Genomic DNA, 20156 nt, shown 5'->3' with positions numbered 1-20156 from the left:
AAGAGGCAGTAAAAATGGGAGTGACTCTTCTCACTATACTCCTAGTAATCCAGTGGTGAACATTTTGTTTTCTGTCTCATATGTGACCATGTGACAAGTTATAGAAATGATGGTAATAGTTGTGGGCACATGTAAGGAAGTTGGGGTTCCTATGGCCAGGATCCTCACTGAGCTTAAACCACCTGAGGATGTAACTGGCCTGTTGCTAGGCTACCGCTTCCACACCTTTAGGCAATAAGCTATTATTGCACTATATAGAGAGCTCGGCCCAGTGCTCTGGGCGGGAGCAGAGACTCTAGTGCTTGACCTGCCGCTGGGAGAACAAGCCGGGTAATAAACCCTTTTACCCCAAAGAACGTTTTTCTGTCAATTTCTTTGGTCACATTGAATCCATAGCGAACTTGCCTGGGGCTGTAACCCATTGGCAAGACAGCATATCATTCTTACTTCGAGATGAATATATATACCCGTTCTTCCTCTTCTTTCCCCTACAGTCTAGCATATGTTAATAGTGGCTAACCTTATAATTTGTTAGATTATAGAGTATCAATGGAAGTCTGTGACTCACTGAAGGAGAAACAAACGCCACCCAAAGACAAAGTGACATATAGGCGTCTGTATCCCCATTTGGGGAGAGAGTTAGTATATTTTTTGTTACAGCAGGGATATTCCATCATGTAAGATGGGAATATGATTGCTATTTTTTTTAATTTGGAGGTTTTAAATATGGTTAAAGTATAAAAGAATGCCTAAATGATGATGAGCAGAATGTGGTGATTGTATTGTTAACTCATTAAGCTAGAACTATGTGTCCCAGTATCCTTTTCCCTGTATGATTCTGGGTTAAAGTTGGCCAGAAGAGGAATTTGTGTAATATTTGAAAGGCAGAATTTAAGCAGAAGCCATTACTCTGTGAAGGTCATCATTTTTAGATATGGCAGTAGACTGCAGAGAAGACAGTGGGTTCCAAATTGTCCCCACTCTCCTCTGCCGTGTGTCCAGTTTTTCCCAACGTCTAGCTCTCCCTTCTAACTGCTGACCCTGTTGGCAAGCAGTGGAACAGTGGTGCTAGGGCCACCACCAGAAGCTTGGCAGCACACTGCCAAGGCAGTTGTTACTCAGAGGCACAGCTTCCCATAGACATTCCCATAGCCTTTCCCCTACCACTTCTCACTGTGGCAGTTGGACACGGTATCTTCTCAGACTGGCTGATGACTTCTCTAATTTTCCATCTGCTTTCCTGAACCTTCACTTACCCAGACACTCCTACAGTTGTGTAAGACAAAATTCTTATAGTAAATCCTTTATCCCTCAGCTGATAATGGTTCATTTACCCCTCACTGAACCTTGACTGGTACAAATAGAGAAAGTCCTGATGGAATTTGAACCTATTCCATCTGTTTCTGAGGCCCAGTTATAACTATGTTCTTGCATTTAGTTGTTCATCTACTATTTGGATTCTATTTACAAAATAAAATATTTTTTCCTAAGCTAATTTGAGTTGGTTTTTCAGGTATTTGTGATCAAAAGAATTGTAATGAATACCTATAACAATGTTAATTTTTGAACTCTTGCATGCCTGTGAGTGGAGACACAGACTGCCAAATGATCTTTTCAAGGACATAGAGCAAACAGCCTTGAGAGATATAGTGGCTTCCTATGGTATAAAAGGTAGGCATGCTTGAGGGCCATTATAAAATATTTGGTTTCCTGAACTCAGGATTCCTTGCCTGTTGTGCAACCCACTGTAAAGGCATTATTTAGTTCTCTTTGCACTGCCTCGTGGGAGCTAGGGCTCAGGAAATGCTTTGGCTGCTGCTATTGCTCTGAATAATTACCTGTCCTTTGTCACTGACCCAAGAGACATGAAACTGATGCAGGCTAATGTCAGCTGACGTGGATGATGAAATCTCAGGTCTTCACAGGTTTTGAAAATAAGATTATTTTAGACTGGTGTAACTTCAAGCTCATTAGTCTTTTCAAAGAGAACAATGTATATACCTATGATATAGAGTAGTATTTTAGTATTTAGTAGCATTTAAATGTGTTAGGTTTTGAAGAAATTCTATTATATCATTATAATATAACAATTATTTTATATGCATAGATCTGTTTATTTTCATTTGTAATGATAAGAATTTTAGGAAGCTTTGGTTGTAGTAACAAAACTCTAGTTTATCCAAAAAGGATACTTTATCCTAAAATTACAAGAGTACCTTACCAAATCCAAGAACAACAGTTAAAAACAGGCCTCAGGGATGGTGGCCAGTAACAGAAACCAAACCTTGCTAGCTTAAGCAAAAAGGGAAATTTATAATTAGGATACAAGGGTGTTTTACAAAGCCGTGTGCAGGCTTCGTGAAGGGCTGGAAGAAGGGGTAGAACACTGAGAAAGCTGGGAATCACATTCTCCTGATCTCTCATCTCTGCTTTTCACTTTGCAAATGCTTCACTGCTCTCTCCCTGCACATTTGCTGTTTTTTCTTTACCACGCGGTAGGATCTAGAAGCCCACAGGATCCCAGTTTATGTTTCTTGTATTCCAGAGACTAGTCAGACCATGGCTACAATCTCTTGTCTCCAACCCCAAATTCCTAGGGAAGTTTTAGGGTCACCAAAATTAGAGATGACTTTCTTCTCTGGGAAAGGCAGTAAGACAGAAGTTGGAAGGACATCAGTAGAGACCAACTAAAAATTCTTTTTACTGCTCCTTATAGACCTTGAACTGAAACAGCTAATTTAGATTTGGAGGTGGATATACAGATGTTCTCACAATCCAACAAAATTTTCTCATAAATAGAACTGACCAGATGCTTGATATGAGTTGGTATGATTTAAGCACAGAAAGTAGTATTATACTTTGTTAATTGTTTTTCTCAAAATAAAGAAAAAAAGGGGACTAATTACATGCAGAGTATATAGGAAAAAGGAAAAAAGCACGAATAGTTAGATGGTGGGTGTCAGAAATCCCTCAGAACCATAAATGGAAGTTTGACTAAGGGTTTCACAGATTAGCGAGGAACTCTGATTTATCTAGCTTGGCTCAGATGCCTGTGGACAGAGCAGCTCACATTTTCCTCATAGTGGGGTAAGAGCTGGGAGGCCATTCTGAGATACAGACATAGAAGGGGCAAAGAAAATTATTTTCTGGATTCTTCAGTTCCAGGTTCCCCTCCCTAGAGAAGGAAAGTTATACTGCTTACCAAAATAATGAAATAATGAGATTTGAATGGTGGGCGAATTATATATTTAAAATTCAGGAAAGCCGATGAAAGTTATTACACCCAGCTTTACTCACATTGAAATAAAACTGAAAATGTCAAAAGTATAAGGAAATAATGTGAATGTTTATTCAAAAGTACACTGTGCTGAAGATTTCTTAAAGTATTTCTCCTGTGTGTTGAAATACATTTGTGTTATTTATTATGTCCTTTGATGAGATAAAGGGAGTTAAGCTTAGTATTCATGGTATCACTCTAGTTTTTCCTGTAATTTTGTTTCTAGAAATAAGAATTGGCAAGGGAAGTAGACCAATCTATGGTAAAGAGCAAGAAAAGCAATATTAGTATGGACAGGTTAGGAGACTCAGAAGCTGGTAATTCAGTTTTAACTTTACATGATTTTAGTGTATACAAAGTTTCCAAAAGAAAGAAAGTTATTCAATATTATGTTGAAGCTTTTGTATTTCAACCTCTGTATTTCTTTGTGAAAATATTTCCTTAATGCTGTCACCTTTCTGATCATCATAAAGTGGCATATTCAGTACATTTTCAGTACATCCTTCTAATGGAATGGTTGACAGGTATGAAAATACTTTTTCCATTAGAGGTTCCTTGAGAACAGGCATTGGAGAGTTCTTTTTCTCTAGATAATCATCAGAAAACCAGTCATCAGCTGCTTCTATACTTCGGCTGTAATAAGAATCATATTGTAATGTTGAAAAGCTTAAAGGAACACTGCTGCAATTTGTTGCTGAGCTAGTCTCTGAGGCGTCGCAAAGGACCTTTTTTGTTGCAAGGCTGAATTCATCTTTGGAGTGATCTTTAATTGCTGTAAAAGAAAATCAGATTTACCATGAATTTGCATATTCATGAGCCAAATCTTAAATTATAAGGATGATGTTTCTTTTTAAAATACACTCTTTTTAGAGTTATAACAGATAGGATGACACTACAGTGAAATTGCTGAGTTGCTTGACATCATGTGTGCAATTTTAAATTTGTTATTGGGAATTAGCAATATTTTCCTGAAAATCGAGAGTAGAAAAGTCTATTCTAAATAAAATCAACCTGTTTTAACAGAAGAAGATTCTAAACAGGCTAGAAATCTCAGTTCTGGGATATACCTTAAAAATAAGAAAATGCAGATAGTTTTTTAACTATAGAGAAATATTGACTTACTTAAAAAATAAATTTTAAAAAATGCCTCCTTAAGAAGACACATTACAAAATGTTTGGTTGCAGTGGGAAGGGCCTATGGGTTGGCTTAAAACCAGTAAAAGTAATTACTAACATTTGTATAGTGCCTTACAATTTGCAAAGCAGTCTGACATATTTCCAGATCTCATTCACCCTCTAAATAACTCTTCAAGGTAGTTATTATTAGTAAATAAAATAACTTTATTATAATAACTATATTATTAGTAAATAAAAACTTCACCAAAGAGAGGACTGAGACTGAGACTGAGAGAAATGATTCACCATGAACCAGATATAAAATGGATTTCAATTTAGATTTTTCTCACTCTAAGCCTCATGCTTCTCCCATTACATTATTTATGACACATAGTTGGTATTTTAAAATGTTAAGTTTCAGAAAATACCATTTAAACAATATCCTAAAAAATCTTTTATAGTATTTTACACATTAACTTTTTATATTAATGTATAACATTAATTTCAAAGCTGTTTTAAATACCTTATTACTTTTATATTCAGCATTTGTAAAATTATGCAGGAGGGTAATGTTTCAAGGTGCTTAGAGAATATGAAGTATCTAAAGGGTTATAAAACACTTATGTCTTTTAGCTTCTAGCATTATTCTATGGTACTGACTATAATACCTTTGAGTATAAATAAGGGACAAAATTCAACTTTCACATTCTAACTTAAGTTATGATATTGAAAGTTGTGTTTTCTAAAAAACATATACTCATTCACATGCTAATAAATTAATATTTTCCTTGAATTTTCATGGTTTAAAAATATTTAGATAGTATTTAAGATAACCTGTTAATTCTTTAAGATGTGAATTACTCTAAGTTAATTAAGATGTCTTCTAATAAATTGTTCAAAGTACCTTTTATACGTACTGTTTTCTTTTTTCTTTTCTCCTACACAAAAAAATGTTATTTGTATTTTAAAAACTGAGTAGCTTTTATATAATTTCTTTACTATATTTGATATTTATATAAGAATATGTTTTAAGATCATAATACATTTTTGATGGAATAATTTTTTCCACAGATATGAATTAATTTCAACAAACTCTATTGACAGAAAAGAAAAAGTGTTGAGGTATCATCTGAAAATAATGTGAATTGGTTCAAGAAGGCAGTCACCAAGACAGAAAATGAAAGGGTGAAATAGAGTTCAACAGGATTATTTCTCCCCATCCTAAGAGTCAATTGGCTATAACTAGAGAGGGCGCTAAAAAAGTAATCAGAATGCCTAGATTTAACTCATTTCATTAACCAAAAACAAAAAAGCGAATTCTGGCTGGAGGCTTTTATAAAAATGTGACTATTCTTTTGAAGCAAATAAAGCATTTGCTCAAACAATATATTCTACATATGTTCTGGGAAGTGTGGTGGTACAGTAGTTCTCAAACTTCAGGGTATTGGAATTACCTATTGTGCATGTTAAAATGCTGATTCTTGGGCATGATATCAGACCCTACAAAAACAGATGTTTTGGGAGTGGATTTGGGACTATGCATTGTAGCACAGTCTGCAAGTGGTTCTGACTCAGGTTTTCCTTAGACCAGTAGATAAACGATGGTCTAGTACACAGGGTGTCTGAGATGGAGTAGATGAAGATGAGGCTGAAGAGATAATACAATTGTCTCTTGTGCTTTGGTGGAAAAGTGTTAGTACTCTGGGCTGATCTGCATTGTCCTGTCCCCCGAAAAGTTTTGATTAGGATACTTAGGATATACATATGTAGGGTATACATACAAACATATGTAGGATAACACACAGCACCTTTTTCACAATCAACTTTACTTCTTTGTCACTTTCACCTTTTACTAATATAAATGCCAGAAATGGCTTTTATATTAGACTTACTTTGCCTGGATTTAGGACCAATTCAGTTTATGACTCCTGTAAAAATTATATTAGAACATTGCTTCTCAAACTTTAATGTGCCTATGTATTACCTGGGGAGTTTGTTTAAATGCATATTCTGACTCACTAAATCTGAGGTAGGGTCTGAGATTCTGCATTTCTAACAGGCTTGTGGGTAATGATGATATTGCTAGTCTGGGAACCACAGAGTAAGTCCCTAGACTGATTAAAATTCTACCCAAAGTAAGGGAATGACGAATGGGCATGCTTATATATTCTATATATAAATAAATAGAATTTTTCTGGAGGACAATCTAACACATACACTTCTAGAAATTTATTATGCCAAGTAAATAATTTTGTAAGTATTCAGTTACCAGAATGTTCAACACAACATTTTTAGCATTTTTAAAACATAGAATTTAAAACTCTGAAAGTAAGGAAATAGTTAAATATATTATGATACATAGATATAATACAATGGATATTCTTTCAACTATTAAAAATGATATATTTTACATTTATAGTATCAGAAGTAAGTAAGGACTCAGAGATGATGGAGACATGTCAAAAAGACAGAGGAACAATCTTGAAGGAGTGTCCATTGGTTACATTTGGGAAAATTTGATCATCAAAATTATGATAGTAATGGATTATAATCTGCTGAATAAAATAGAAGTCCATGAGTCCATACTGATAACAAATAAATGAAATGAAGAAGGGAGAGCCTATTTTTTACAGGAAAAGCCAAATGACAAATGTGAGTAGTAGAATTGAGATGGGAGTGGTAGAACAGGAAAATTATCACTTTGCTACATTTTGTAAAGAATGGCTCAGGCAAGAATAATAAGTTATATAGCTAGCAGGTAGAGTTTGATGAAGACAAGGATATTTAAATGATTTCAGAGTGTCACCATATACATTATTTATTAATTAATTGTATTTATATTTACTAATGACAAACAATTGGGAAATAAAATTTACAAACCAATATTTATCATAGCATAAAAATGCCTATGAATAAATCTAACAAATGTAAGAGAATTCTATATTGAAAGCTATGGACTAATATTAAAGGAGACTTCAACACATGAAATTAATAAATTTAAATTAAAGAAAACATCAATAAAGGTAGAGTTCATGGATTGGAATAATCAATATTGTTAAGATGTCCATTCTCCCTAAATTGATATACAGATGTCTGTCCTTTTTTATTTATAGATTCAAGTAAGCCTCTTTGAAGAACTAAACAAGCTGCTTTCTAAGTTAAGTGGAAAAGACACAGCACCTAGAATAGCCAAAACAGTCTTGAACAAAGAATGATATAATTGGAGGACTTACAATACTTGATTCTATGATTTAACTATAAAGCTACAGTAATCAAGACAGTATATATATATTTAAGGACATAGTTCACTAAAAAGAATACAGAGTTCATACCTCAAAATAGTAAAGGCCACATATGACAAACCCACAGCTAACATGAAACTCAATGTTGAAAGGCTGAAAGCTTTTTCTTTAAGATTATAACAAGACAAGGATGCCTACTCTCACCACTTTTATTCAGCATAGTACTGTAAGTTCTAGCCATAGCAGTCAGACAAGTTTATCTAAGAACTCCACCAAAAAACTATTAGAATAACTAGATTCAACAAAGTCAAAGGATAAAAAATTAATACACAGAAATCTGTTGCATTCCTATATACTAACAATGAGCTAGCAGAAAGAGAAATTAGGAAAATAATTTTATTTACAATTGCATCAAAAAGAATAAAATTCCTAAGAATAAACCTAACCAAGGAGATGAAAGACCTATACTCTGAAAACTATGAAATACTCATTAGAGAAATTAAAGAAGACACAAATAAGTGGAAATCTATCCTGTGCTCATAGATAGGAAGAATTAATATTGCCAAAATGGCCATCCTGCCCAAAGGAATTTACAGATTCAATGTAATCCCTATTAAAATTCCAACAGCACTTTTCAACGAACTAGAACAAATAGTTCTAAAATTCATACAGAAACAGAAAAGACCCCAAATAGCTGAAGTAATCTTGGAAAGAAGAACAAATCTGCAGGGATTATGCTCCCTGACTCCCTGACTTCAAACTCTACTACAAAGCCACAGTAATCAAGACAATTTGGTACTGGCACAAGAATAGACCCATAGATCAAGAAACAGAATAGAGAGCCCAGATAAAAACCCATGCATATATGGTCAATTAATATATAATAAAGAAGCCATGAATATACAATGGGGTAGACAGGCTCTTCAATAATTGGTGTTGGGAAAACTGGACAGCTGCATGTAAGAGAATGAAACTGATTTACTAACTCCATTCACAAAAGTAAACTCAGAATGGATTAAAGACCTAATATAAGACATGAAACCATAAAACTCTTAGAAAACATAGGCAAAACTCTCTTGAACATAAGCATGAGCAATTTTTTTTTCTGGACACATTTTCCTGGGCAAGGGAAACAAGAAATGAACAAGTGGGACTACATCAAACTAAAAATCTTCTGTACAGCAAAGAACACTATTAACAGAACAAAAAGGCAACCTATAGTATGGGAGAATATATTCATAAATGATTTATCTGATAAGGGGTTAACATCCAAAATATATAAAGAACTCATATGTCTCAACACTAAAAAACAAATAACCCAATTAAATGGGCGGACCATCTGAACAGTTTTCCACACAAATACAGATGGTTAAAAGGCACATGAAAAGATGATCCACATTGCTAATCATCAGGGAAATGCAAATCAAAAACACAATGAGATATCACCTCATACCAGTCAGAATGGCCACTATCTAAAAGACAATAAATAACAAGTGTTGATGAGGATGTGGAGAAAAGGGAACCCTCCTGCACTGTTGGTGAGAATGTAAATTGGTGCAGCCACTATGGAAAGCACCATGTAGGTTCCTCAAAAGCTAAAAATAGAAATACCATATGATCCTGCACTTCTAGGAATTTACCTGAAGGAAACAAAATCTCCAATTTGAAAAGATATATGCACCTCTATGTTTATTGCTGCATTATTTACAATAGCCAAGATATAGAAGCAACCAAAGCGCCCATCAACAGATGAATGGATAAAGAAGATGTGGTACGTATATACAATGGAATAATATTAAGCCATAGAAAAGAAAGAAATCCTGTCATTTGTGGCAATTTGGATGGAATAAGAGGGTATTATGGTGAGTGAAATAAGCCAGGTAGAGAAAGACAAATAGCATTTAATTATGCTTATTTGTGGACTCTAAAAACAAAACAGCAGTAGACTCAGAGACACTGAGAAGTGACTGGTTACCATGGGGAGGGGTTGCAGTGGGTGGGCTGGATGAGAAGGATAAAGGGGCACAAAAATCTCAAACATAATATAGTTTGGTCACAGGGATGGAAGTGCAGCATGGAGAATATAATCAGTGGTTCTGTAACATCTCTCTATGTTGTCAGATAATAACGGCACTGGTTGGGGTAAGTATTTAATAACACGTGTACCTGCTGACCTATTGTGTTATGTACTTGAAACCAATATAATATTGTGTATCAACTATACACATAAAAATACATATAAAAAAAGAATATATACAAAAAAATACACATAAAAAAGAATACAGAATTCAACAAATAAACCAACACATACAGAGTAGATTAATTTTCATTCAAAGTGACAAATTAGTTCAATGGGGAAAGAAAAGTCTTTCTACAGAATTTCCTGGAATAACTGGGAATGATCATGGAAAAAAGATGAACCTTGACCTCTACCTCATAGACCTAAACATAAAATCCAACACTATAGAGCAAAGAAAACATAGAGTATCTTTACAAACTTAGAATGATAAATATTTATTAGAATACAAATTTAGAAGAAAAAATTCATAGAATACACTTCATCAACATTAAAACTTTTTGCTGATCAAACGATACCATTGTAAAAATGGACAGACAAGCCGCAGTCTGGGAAAAAACATTCATAGCATATATATCTCACCATTAAGACAGGTATCCAAATTGTATTAAGAATTTCTATAAATCATTTACTTGTTAACTTGTTGTTAAAAAACAAACAAAACCAACAACCCAGTTAAAAATCAGGCACAAGACTTGAACAGGTTTGTCACAAAAGAAAATATAAACTGGCCTATGAACACGTGAAAAGGTGTTCAACATCTTTAGCCTATCAAGAGAAATGTGAAGTAAAAGTATATTGAAATGCCATTTCACAGCCAGTAAAATAGCTAAAATAAAAATACTAACACCACCAAAGGTTGGCAAGGATATAGAGCAACTGGAATTCTCATTTATTGTTGATGGGAGTGAAATAAATTACGACCACTTGGAAACTTATTTGGCAGTTTCTCATAAAGATACACGTATGCCCATCACCAATTCTATGCTCGGGTATTTTCTCAAGAAAAATGAAAATATGTGTTCACTAAAAAGTACATGAATATTTAGAGCTGCCTTATTCATATTAGTCAAAAACTGGAAACAACTGAAATGTCTATTAACAAGAGAGTGCATAAACAAATTATTGTATATTTCTACAGTGGAATATCACTTATCAATAGAAAGAACAAAGTTCATGGTGAATCCCAAAAACGTGTTAAGTGAAAGAAGCCACATATAAAATGATTCTATTTATATGAAATCTAGGAACAGATAAAAACTAAACTTTGTTGTTAAAAATCAGAAAGTGTTTACTTGGGATGGGTAGGGGATTTGACTGGAAAGAGACATGAAGAAACTTTTTCAGATAATAAAAATGTTCTATGTCTTGTTGGGTTTTGTTGGTTGAATGTATACACAATTGTTAATGTTCATTGAGTGGAACATCTAAGGTCTTTGCATTATATTTTAGGTAATTATACATCAACAAAATATTTTAAAGGAACATATCAAGTTCACTTCAGTGTAATTCTTCCCCCAAATCCATAATCCCAGTATAATAATGAGAAAAACATCAGATAAAACCAAACTGTGGGACCCTACAAAATACATGAACAGTACTCCTGAAAATTATAAAGATCAGATAAAACACAGAAAGACAGACACAGTCAAAGAGCAGAAAAATTAAAGAGACAAACACAGTGTGGTATCTTGGATCAGGTCTTGAAGTAGCAAAGTGTGTTTGTGTAAAACCTTAGTGAAACCCAGATAAAGAGTGGAATTCAGTTAATAGTAATGTACTAATGCTGGTTTCTTAGTTTTGACAATGTACCATGGTAATCTAAGATTTTAATATTGAGGGAAAAAACTGGGCAAAAAGTATAAGTGAACTATATTATCTCTGCAACTTTCCTATAAATCTAAAATTATTCTAAACTAAGAAGTTTTCTTAGAAACCATCACAGAAGCATAAACATATGAAATTTCTTGTAATAAAAACTAGCTTAAGATGGGAAAGGCATTTATGAAGGTAATTATAAAGACTTATTGAAGTATATAAAATATAATATATATAAATATAGAGAAACATCATGTTCATGGATGATAAGACTTACTATTGTAAAGAATCAGTTTTTCCCAAATTGATCTAAAAACACACTATGGTTTTCTCTCAAAAGCATTTCAGTAAATGTTACTAGATAGTTAGGCAAATATATGGAAAAAAGTGAAATTGGATTGCTAATATTTATGCCAAACATAGAAATAAATTTTACATTGTTGAAAGACTTATATAGTCAAAGCTACAAAACTCTCAGAAGACATCATAAAAGGGTATCTTAATGACTTTGGAGTATGGAAGGAAATAAATCATAAAGGAAACAGTTGAGAAATTAGGTTATGTTAAAAATTAAAGAAATTTCTGTTCATCAAAACACACTATAAAAATAGTGAGAAGAAGAGCCACAAAATGAAGATGTTGAAATTAAGGATTAGCCAGGACAAAGGATTAGGCATTCAGAATAAATAACTCTTTAAAAGTTTTATAATAAAAAGACTAAGAGAAAAAGAGGTAAATGATTTGGAAAGGCATTTTGCTTGAGAGAATTGACCATTTAACTTAAGAAAAGATTTTCAACATCTTATATCATTAGGATAGTGCAAATCAGAGCAACAAAATGCACTATACATACCTATTACAATGGTAAAAATTCAAAACACTGACAACACCAAATGCTGGTGAGGATATAGAGCAACAGAAACTCTCAGTTCATTGTCTGGGAATGAAAAATGGTACAGACATTTGGGCAGTTTCTTATGAAACTAAACACCTCCTACCATTTGATTCAGCAATCATGCTCCTTGGTATTTACACAGAGGAGTTGAAAACATGTCCATGCAAAAATTAGTATATGGATGTTTAGGGTAGCTTTATTCATAACTGCCAAACCTTGGAAGCAACCAAGATGTCATTCAGTAAATGAGTGGTTAAATAAATTGAGGCATATCTATACAATTCAGCTCTATGGAATACCACTCAGTGCTAAAAAGAAATGTGCTATCAAACCTTGAAAAGACGTGGAGGAATCTTAAATGCTAAATGAAGGAAACCAATTTGAAAAGGCTAGATACTGTATTATTCCAAATATGTGACATTCTGGAAAATCAAAACTGGAAACAGTAAAATGATCAGTGGTGCCAGGACTTGCAGGGATGGAGGGATGAATAGGCAGAAAACAAGATTTTTAGGGTAGTGAAACTATTTGTATGATACTATATCGGTGGATCTCTCTATCTCAAAAAAAAAAACCACTCACATGTATACATACACATGTAGTATATCGCCTAAATATATTTAAAACCCATAGAATGTGTCTAGAGTGAGTCCTAATGTAAACTATGGGCTTAGGGTGATGATGTGCCAATGTAGTTTCATCATTTGTATCAAATGTACCACTCTGGTGCAGGATGCTGATAGTGGGGGAGGATGCAGGTGGTGTGGGGACTTTATACTTCCTGTTCAACTTTGCTGTGAACCTAAAACTGCTTGAAATCATGAAGTCTATTAAGAAAAACTACAGTGAGATGCACATCCATCAGATTGTCAAAAATTTAAGAGCCTAAAAATATCAATGTTTGTTGAAGATACAGAGCAATACTAGCACTTATGCATGCCTTGGGATAGTGTATATTGATAGCTACTTTGTAAAACAATTTGAAATTATCTAATACTACTAAACATGCATATATCCCATGAGTCAGTAATTCCACTGTTTCTAATCCCTATATAAATTTCCTTAAAAATCAATGCAAATTTTAATATAAAATTTGATAAATTTATGTAATGGGATACCATGTAACAGTAAAAACAATAAAGTATGGGCATATGCAGCAACGTGAATGAGTCTTAGGAATTTAATATTGTGCATAAAGGGAAGAACTATTAGACATGGAGTCTGAAAATACTCAATTAATAATATATTGTTCACAAAGACAAATACCAAATGATTTCCCTCATTTGTGGAGTATAATAATGAAGCAAAACTGAAGGAACAAAACAGCAGCAGACTCACAGACTCCAAGAAGGGACTAGTGGTTACCAAAGGGGAGGGGTGTGGGAGGAGGAAGGGGATTGTGGGGTATCATGATTGGTGCACATGGTGTGTGTGGGGTCACAGGGAAGACAGTGTAGTTCAGAGAAGACAAATAGGGACTCTAGCATCTTACAACTCTGATGGACAGTGACTGCAATGGGGTATGGGGGTGACTCAATAATAAGGGTGAATGTAATAACCACATTGTTTTTCCTGTGAAACCTTCATAAGAGTGTATATCAATGATACCTAAATAAAAAAAGGAAAAAAAATATTGTTCAAGGATCTGTTACCGTTTATGGTAAAACCTTAAGGAAAAGCAATTACAGGATAATAGGTCCTTCAGTGAAGGGTGGGGGTGCAGAATATAAGAGATAGATGAAGACTCAGGACATCTCAAAAGTACAGGTAATATTCTATTTCTTAATCTGGGTGATGGGTATAAAAATTCCATTATTTTTAAAATTGTGTGTGTATTCTTGCATATGTGTGCCATATTTCACAATAAAAGTTTTCTTAGAAACCTCTAATTTTGTATCATATGAAATCATATTTTTTGTTGCAATTTTCATCCTCCTGCCTGTCTATAGTGCAGGCCAATATACAGGCAGAACTGAGATGAGAAAGAGAAGAACATGAAAAAGAATCCTTTTGTACTGAAACTGATTGTGGTTGAGATCAGCACTACTTTATTCTTTTTATACTTTTCAATGCTATATTTTATACTTTTCTTCTGAATTAGGTTCCTATCACTTCCTACCTAATCAAGAGGCCTGAATAATATTGTGTTACTGTGTACATTATTTGTCTCTCCAACTATAAATCTCTTGGGAGCAGGGACTCTTGTCTCCCTTGTTCATTGTCAGATTTCCAGTTGCCTACAACAGTGCCTGGCACATAGTGCTTATTCCATGTTTGTTGAGTGAATAATAAGCAACCTAAGTAAAATATTGTACTCTTTTATATGTACTTCTTCCATCACAGCACTCATAACATTTTTGTTATTGTCCATTTGTTTCTACAATTACATATGAAGATATCATTATAGCAATAGTATCTAGCAAAAAGCCTGGTATATTATGGGTAAATTCAATTCATATTGAATGCATACATAAAAAAATTTTTTCCCTCTGTAATGCAATCTCTTATTTCAAACTATCCTTCCTTTGAAAGTCAGAACTAATAATCTTCAGAATTAATTTGATTATTAAACCTGCCTGCTTAAAACCATTCAGTTATCATAATAGTATATTTGTATGGTGCTCACTATCTAGCCAGGCACTATTTTGAGTGCTTTTAACTTACTAATACATTTACTTCCAATAATAATTCTATAGAGATGAAATCATCTTCAATTTGCAGATGAGGAAACAGACACAGAGAAGTTAAGTAACTCACCTAAGATTGCCTAAGATTGCATAGCTAGCAATGGTAGAGCCAGGATTCTAGCCTGAGTAATCTGTCTCTACAGTCCATGCTCTTGGCCATAATTCCATAATGCTCACAGTGGATCTGTACGGCCTATGGGTTAAAATCCAAAATCCTTAGCCTGCAAATGAGGGTCCTCACAATCTCACACCCAGAAATTTTTCCACCACTTCCACGTATGAACCTTTGGCTCCAACCATTACATTTTTACTAAATATGATACTGCATTTCATAGTTGCAAGACTTTGAACATAGAAAGTACTTAGTTCTCTTTCCTCTTGGCACACTTCTTTTCATTTCTCAAAACCCAGCTATAAACGCCTTCTTTGTGAAACCTTCTTCAATTTATGCTCCCTTGTCTGCATTTCTTCAATTTTGTGGCTTTTATCACATTATGTTGTATTTTTTAGTTGATATGCTTTTCTTCTCTACTAACTTTGGGCTCATCTATGTCTGGACCCCTATCTTATCTGTTTATGTAGCCTCAATGCCAAAACTAGTCTTGCCAAATTTAAGTCACCCAAAAAAAATGTTAAACAAATGAGCAATGAGTTCAACTTGAGTTCAATATTCAAGATGTATAATGAAATTTTGACATCCTATCAATTTGTCACTATTAATTATATGACTATTAAAATATTCCAAAATCTGTTTTGTTTAGTTATGTCATACTTTAAAATTTCTAGTAGTCTCTCCCTTGTTTTACTTTGTCCATACAACACTGTTTTGATACCACACAACAGAAAATTGTGTGTCTTTCCACTTGTACTAAATGAACACCTCCAAGGTTGGGTTCGAATCTTTTCCACAGGTTGAGGGGGGAGGACAAAGCTCGGAATATAATGAAGACTTAATAAATCCTTGATAAATTGTATTTCAGTTAGTTGGTTTGGTTAGGTTATTTGCTGAGAATCCTCTTATACTCAAAGCTCTTTCCTCTGATGACCTAGGAATTTTACTGTTTTTGTTAAGCCATTTATTTTCATTCCTATTACAATCCCAATATGGGGGAGGTAGATCTAGGGATACAGAGAAGCAAATGTAGAAGGAGACATTCTCATTCAGTTTTTCAGTTTCCTTTAATATGAACTCTAACTAGTGGGGTAATTAAATTTAGCTCCATGTTATTGTCCCTCAAATTAAAAAATAACAGTGGATCCTCTTTCAAATTTAAAAACAACAATGGTAGTGACATGGTGGCAAAAGAAATTACTTGAAAAGATTTCTATAAAGTATTCCACTCTACCTGTGATTGGAATTTTTCAGCATGAAAATTTTGAGAAATAAAAACACAGTGAGAACCAGATTCAGTCTTTGACTTTGAAAGTCTTTGCTTCCATCTCTCATCAGTAGCTTTAAATTCGGAATTTTGAAATATTTCTCTGAAAAATATTTTAGAGAATATTATTAAACATAGATTATATTATAAACCAAATAAAATTACTCTATTCCCAATAGTTATACATAAAGTTTAAAAATCAGAATAAATATGTTACTACATATTTAAAAGCACAAATCAACTTATATATTTCCCTCTCATATGTTACTGATTTCATTTATAGAATGTAAATTAAGTGGGATTCAAGATGGCGGCATGAGAGGTGAGACAGAGAACTCCTCCCAAATCCACATATATTATGAAAATATAGTTAATACAACTAATCCTAAAAGACCAACAGGAAAGAAGGCTACACCAGACTGCATACATCTGGAGCAGAGCAGACCTCATGAAACAGGGTAATGCATCAGCCTTGATCTGGTGGGACACAAGCCCTTCCCCCACCCCAGCTCACCATGGGAGGAAGAGAAATGGAGCGGGGGCAGGGTGGTGGAAGTCTAGGACCGCTGAACACCCAGCCCTGGAGATCTGCTATGGGAGCATGAACCTACAATGCATGGTGTCCTGGAGATTAGTGGGGTTGGAAAGCTAAGACAGGCGGAATACTTGGAAAAACTTAGGTTTCAGCCATATATGGAGGATATGGATCCACATGTGGCTGCTCTGGGTAAAAGGAAAGGTGGGTGGTCTGAGAGGCTTCCTAGCAGTGAGAGGGCTGCTGAAGAGGCAGGGTTTGCATGGAGCTTGCTGTGCGGGTGAAGGGATAGGTGGACAAGGTTGTTTGGGAGTGCTCTGCCCAGCAGTTTGGGATCTTTCAGGAGCTTCAGGCACTCCATCCTCCTGGTTGGCTACTCAGCTCTGAGGTACCCCCACTGTGATATGCAACCTGCTGTGCCTTCCTACTGGCCTGCCGGCATCAGCTCGCAAACCGACACTCCCCGCCCTGGTGTCAGGCCAGCCAGAGGGAGGCCTCACCTATAGCAACTGCAGACGCAAAGCACAGAGGCTTACACCTATGTGATGGCACTGGTTCTGACAGTGGAGACAGGCACTGCAGCCAGGAAGCAGGAAATAGCTTTCCTCCCCTTAGGCACCAGCGCCAACCCCCTGCAACCCGAAACAACACTCCAGGGGCTGAGCAGCTCCAGAGACTAGAGCTTCTGGGCACTAGAGGGAGACACATACAAATATGAAATGTCAAAGGAACCTGGTTCAAACAAAAATCTTGCAAACACCAAAGTGCCAAATGAAACTGAACTCACCGATCTTTCTGAAAGGGAGTTCAAAATAAAAATTGTAAACATGCTCATGGAGGTACAGAAAAATATTCAAGAACTCAGGGATGAATTTAGGACAGAGATTCAATCATTAAGAAATTCCATATCTGAAATGATACATACAGTGGAGGGATTTAAAAGATTAGATGTAGTAGAAGAGACAGTAAATGGAATAAAAATTAGAGAAGAGGAATACAAAGAAGCTGAGGCACAGAGAGAAAAAAAGGATTTCTAATAATGAAAGAATATTGAGAGAACTGTGTGACCAATCCAAATGGAACAATATTTACATTATAGGGGTACCACAAGAAGAAGAGAGAGAAAAAGGGATAGAAAATGCCTTTGAGGCAGTAATTGCTGAAAACTTCCCCAATCTGGGGAAGGAGATTGTAGGGGCCGGCCTACGGCCGAGGCTGAGTCCCACTATGGCTGAACACCGCCCTTCCACTCTAGTTGACCAATGCCCTAAGGTGGCGCACGCTTCCTGGGCGCCACCCTGCCTGGTTTGGTGGCATTAGCATAAGGAAGTTGCTCCTATAGGCTTGCATGATCTTGATCACCATAGGCCAGCTTCCTTTATATAAGGCATAAGCAGGAAAGAGAAGCACTCTCTCACTCTCTCACTCACTCTCTCACTCTCTCACTCTCTCACTCACTCACTCTCTTTCCCACTCTCTCAATCTCTGTCTCCCTCTCTCCCCTCATTCTTCTTCTCATTCGCTCCCCCCGGCTGTTGCTTCTTCTCACTCACCTTCTCCCGGCCTTCCGAGCAACAATAAAGAACTGAAGTGAACCAGGTCTGTGTACGTATCGCTGTCGTCACTGCAACAAGGGGCGAACGCGGTATCTGGTGCCGAAACCCGGGAGTTTTTTTCTCCAACCACCCAGAAGAGAATCTGCCGGACGCGGACGCCATAGAGCTTCTTACACCCTGAAGCAGTACCTGTAGACCCCGTTCAGAAGGATTGCTCGGGAAGGCTTCTCAGATGAGAAGGGTGAGTGGACCAACGAGCAAAGCAAATGTAGGAGTAGGAAAGGAGATAGCAAGCGGCTGTGGTGGGGATTTCTGTTTTGTCTGTCCGTCAGTGTTCTTTGTTGTACTGTTTTGTTTTGTCAAAAATGTTATGAAAAGTTAGGGCGCCAGTGAAAGTTCGCGGGATAGCGACGAAGCCAAGAAAGTTCGCGGGAAAGCGACGAAGCCAAGAAAGTTCGCGGTATAGCGACGAATGCAGGTTAGCGATAAGAGTTCCCTTTACCCATAAACTTAGAAGTAGCCTTTTATCCTTTAATCGCTAACATGGGATCTGAAGAGTCTCGAATTAGAGTAGAAGAGCCTTTGAGAGCACTCCTGAGGGCCAACGGAACCTCATTAAAAACAAAAACCGCAAGGGCTTTCCTCCACACGGTGGAGAAACATGCTCCGTGGTTCCTAGATGCAGGAAGAATCACTACCCCCGTGTGGGAAAAGTTAGGCGAGGATCTGCGCAGCGCAGATCGCAGGGAGCCGCTCCCGGCTGGGACGCTCCCCATATGGGGGCTGGTTAAGAGCTGCCTAAAGGAGAATAAACCTAGTTGTAGAGAAGCCATAAGGGAGGGAGAGGAGATTCTTGAGGAAGTGAAAGAGGAAAGAGCCTCTGCGAGAGCATCTGAAAGTGGATCTACACAGGGGGGGTCCTCTGATGAGGAAGAGGACCAAGAATTATCAGGAGAAGAGTTAGAGGCTAGGGCTGCTCAGAGAGGACATCGGCCCACATTGTGCTCCTCACTGAGCCGACTGAGAATAAGCAGAGAGGAAGGAGAGACTAGCTCAGCCCCTCTTCCCAATAAGAGCAGTAAGGTAGAAGAGATTGTGCCAACCGCCCCAGATTATCCATCTTGCTCTCCAACCTATAGAGCAGAGCCACCCCTTTACCAGAGTTACTCATATTGTGGTGGCCAGGGGTGCCAAGAACAATTGGGCAAGGATAGATGGAGGGAATGGCTAACCATGGAGGGGAATGCAGTCTTCCCAGTAATAGAAGATCCAAACACCCAGACAGCATAATCAGATAAATTACCCTCCTGCTGTGTAACCATAAGAACAGATCAATTAAAAACCCTTAATGATTTTCAAAAACTACTTGGAGATATAAATTGGGTAAGGCCATTCCTAAAGCTTACAGATGAAGAGCTCAGTCCATTATATGAGACACTGAAGGGCGATTCTGATTTATCATCTCCACGCTCTCTCAGTAAGCAAGCCAAGGAAGCCTTGAGCCTAGTCCAATCCCGCTTGCAGCTTGCCCAGGTAGATAGAATAGACTATGGCAAATTGCTATTCCTTATAGT

At 36.2% G+C, this 20156-nt stretch overlaps 1 protein-coding gene across 1 annotated transcript in view; it reads right to left on the bottom strand.

Annotated features, from left to right (window-relative positions):
* Positions 1-3654: 3654 nt before the first annotated feature.
* Positions 3655-20156, bottom strand: part of C4H1orf185 (chromosome 4 C1orf185 homolog) — a 32139-nt gene continuing 15637 nt past the window's right edge. Inside the window, 4 exon segments of the mRNA XM_036893242.2 lie at positions 3655-4049; positions 5298-5331; positions 14538-14540; positions 16459-16594. Of these exon segments, the coding sequence (XP_036749137.2) occupies positions 3655-4049; positions 5298-5331; positions 14538-14540; positions 16459-16594 (568 nt within the window).

Source organism: Manis pentadactyla, chromosome 4 (assembly GCF_030020395.1).
Source record: "Manis pentadactyla isolate mManPen7 chromosome 4, mManPen7.hap1, whole genome shotgun sequence".
In the NCBI taxonomy this organism is placed as follows: Eukaryota; Metazoa; Chordata; class Mammalia; order Pholidota; family Manidae; genus Manis; species Manis pentadactyla.
This window is presented reverse-complemented; position numbering and strand designations above follow the sequence as displayed.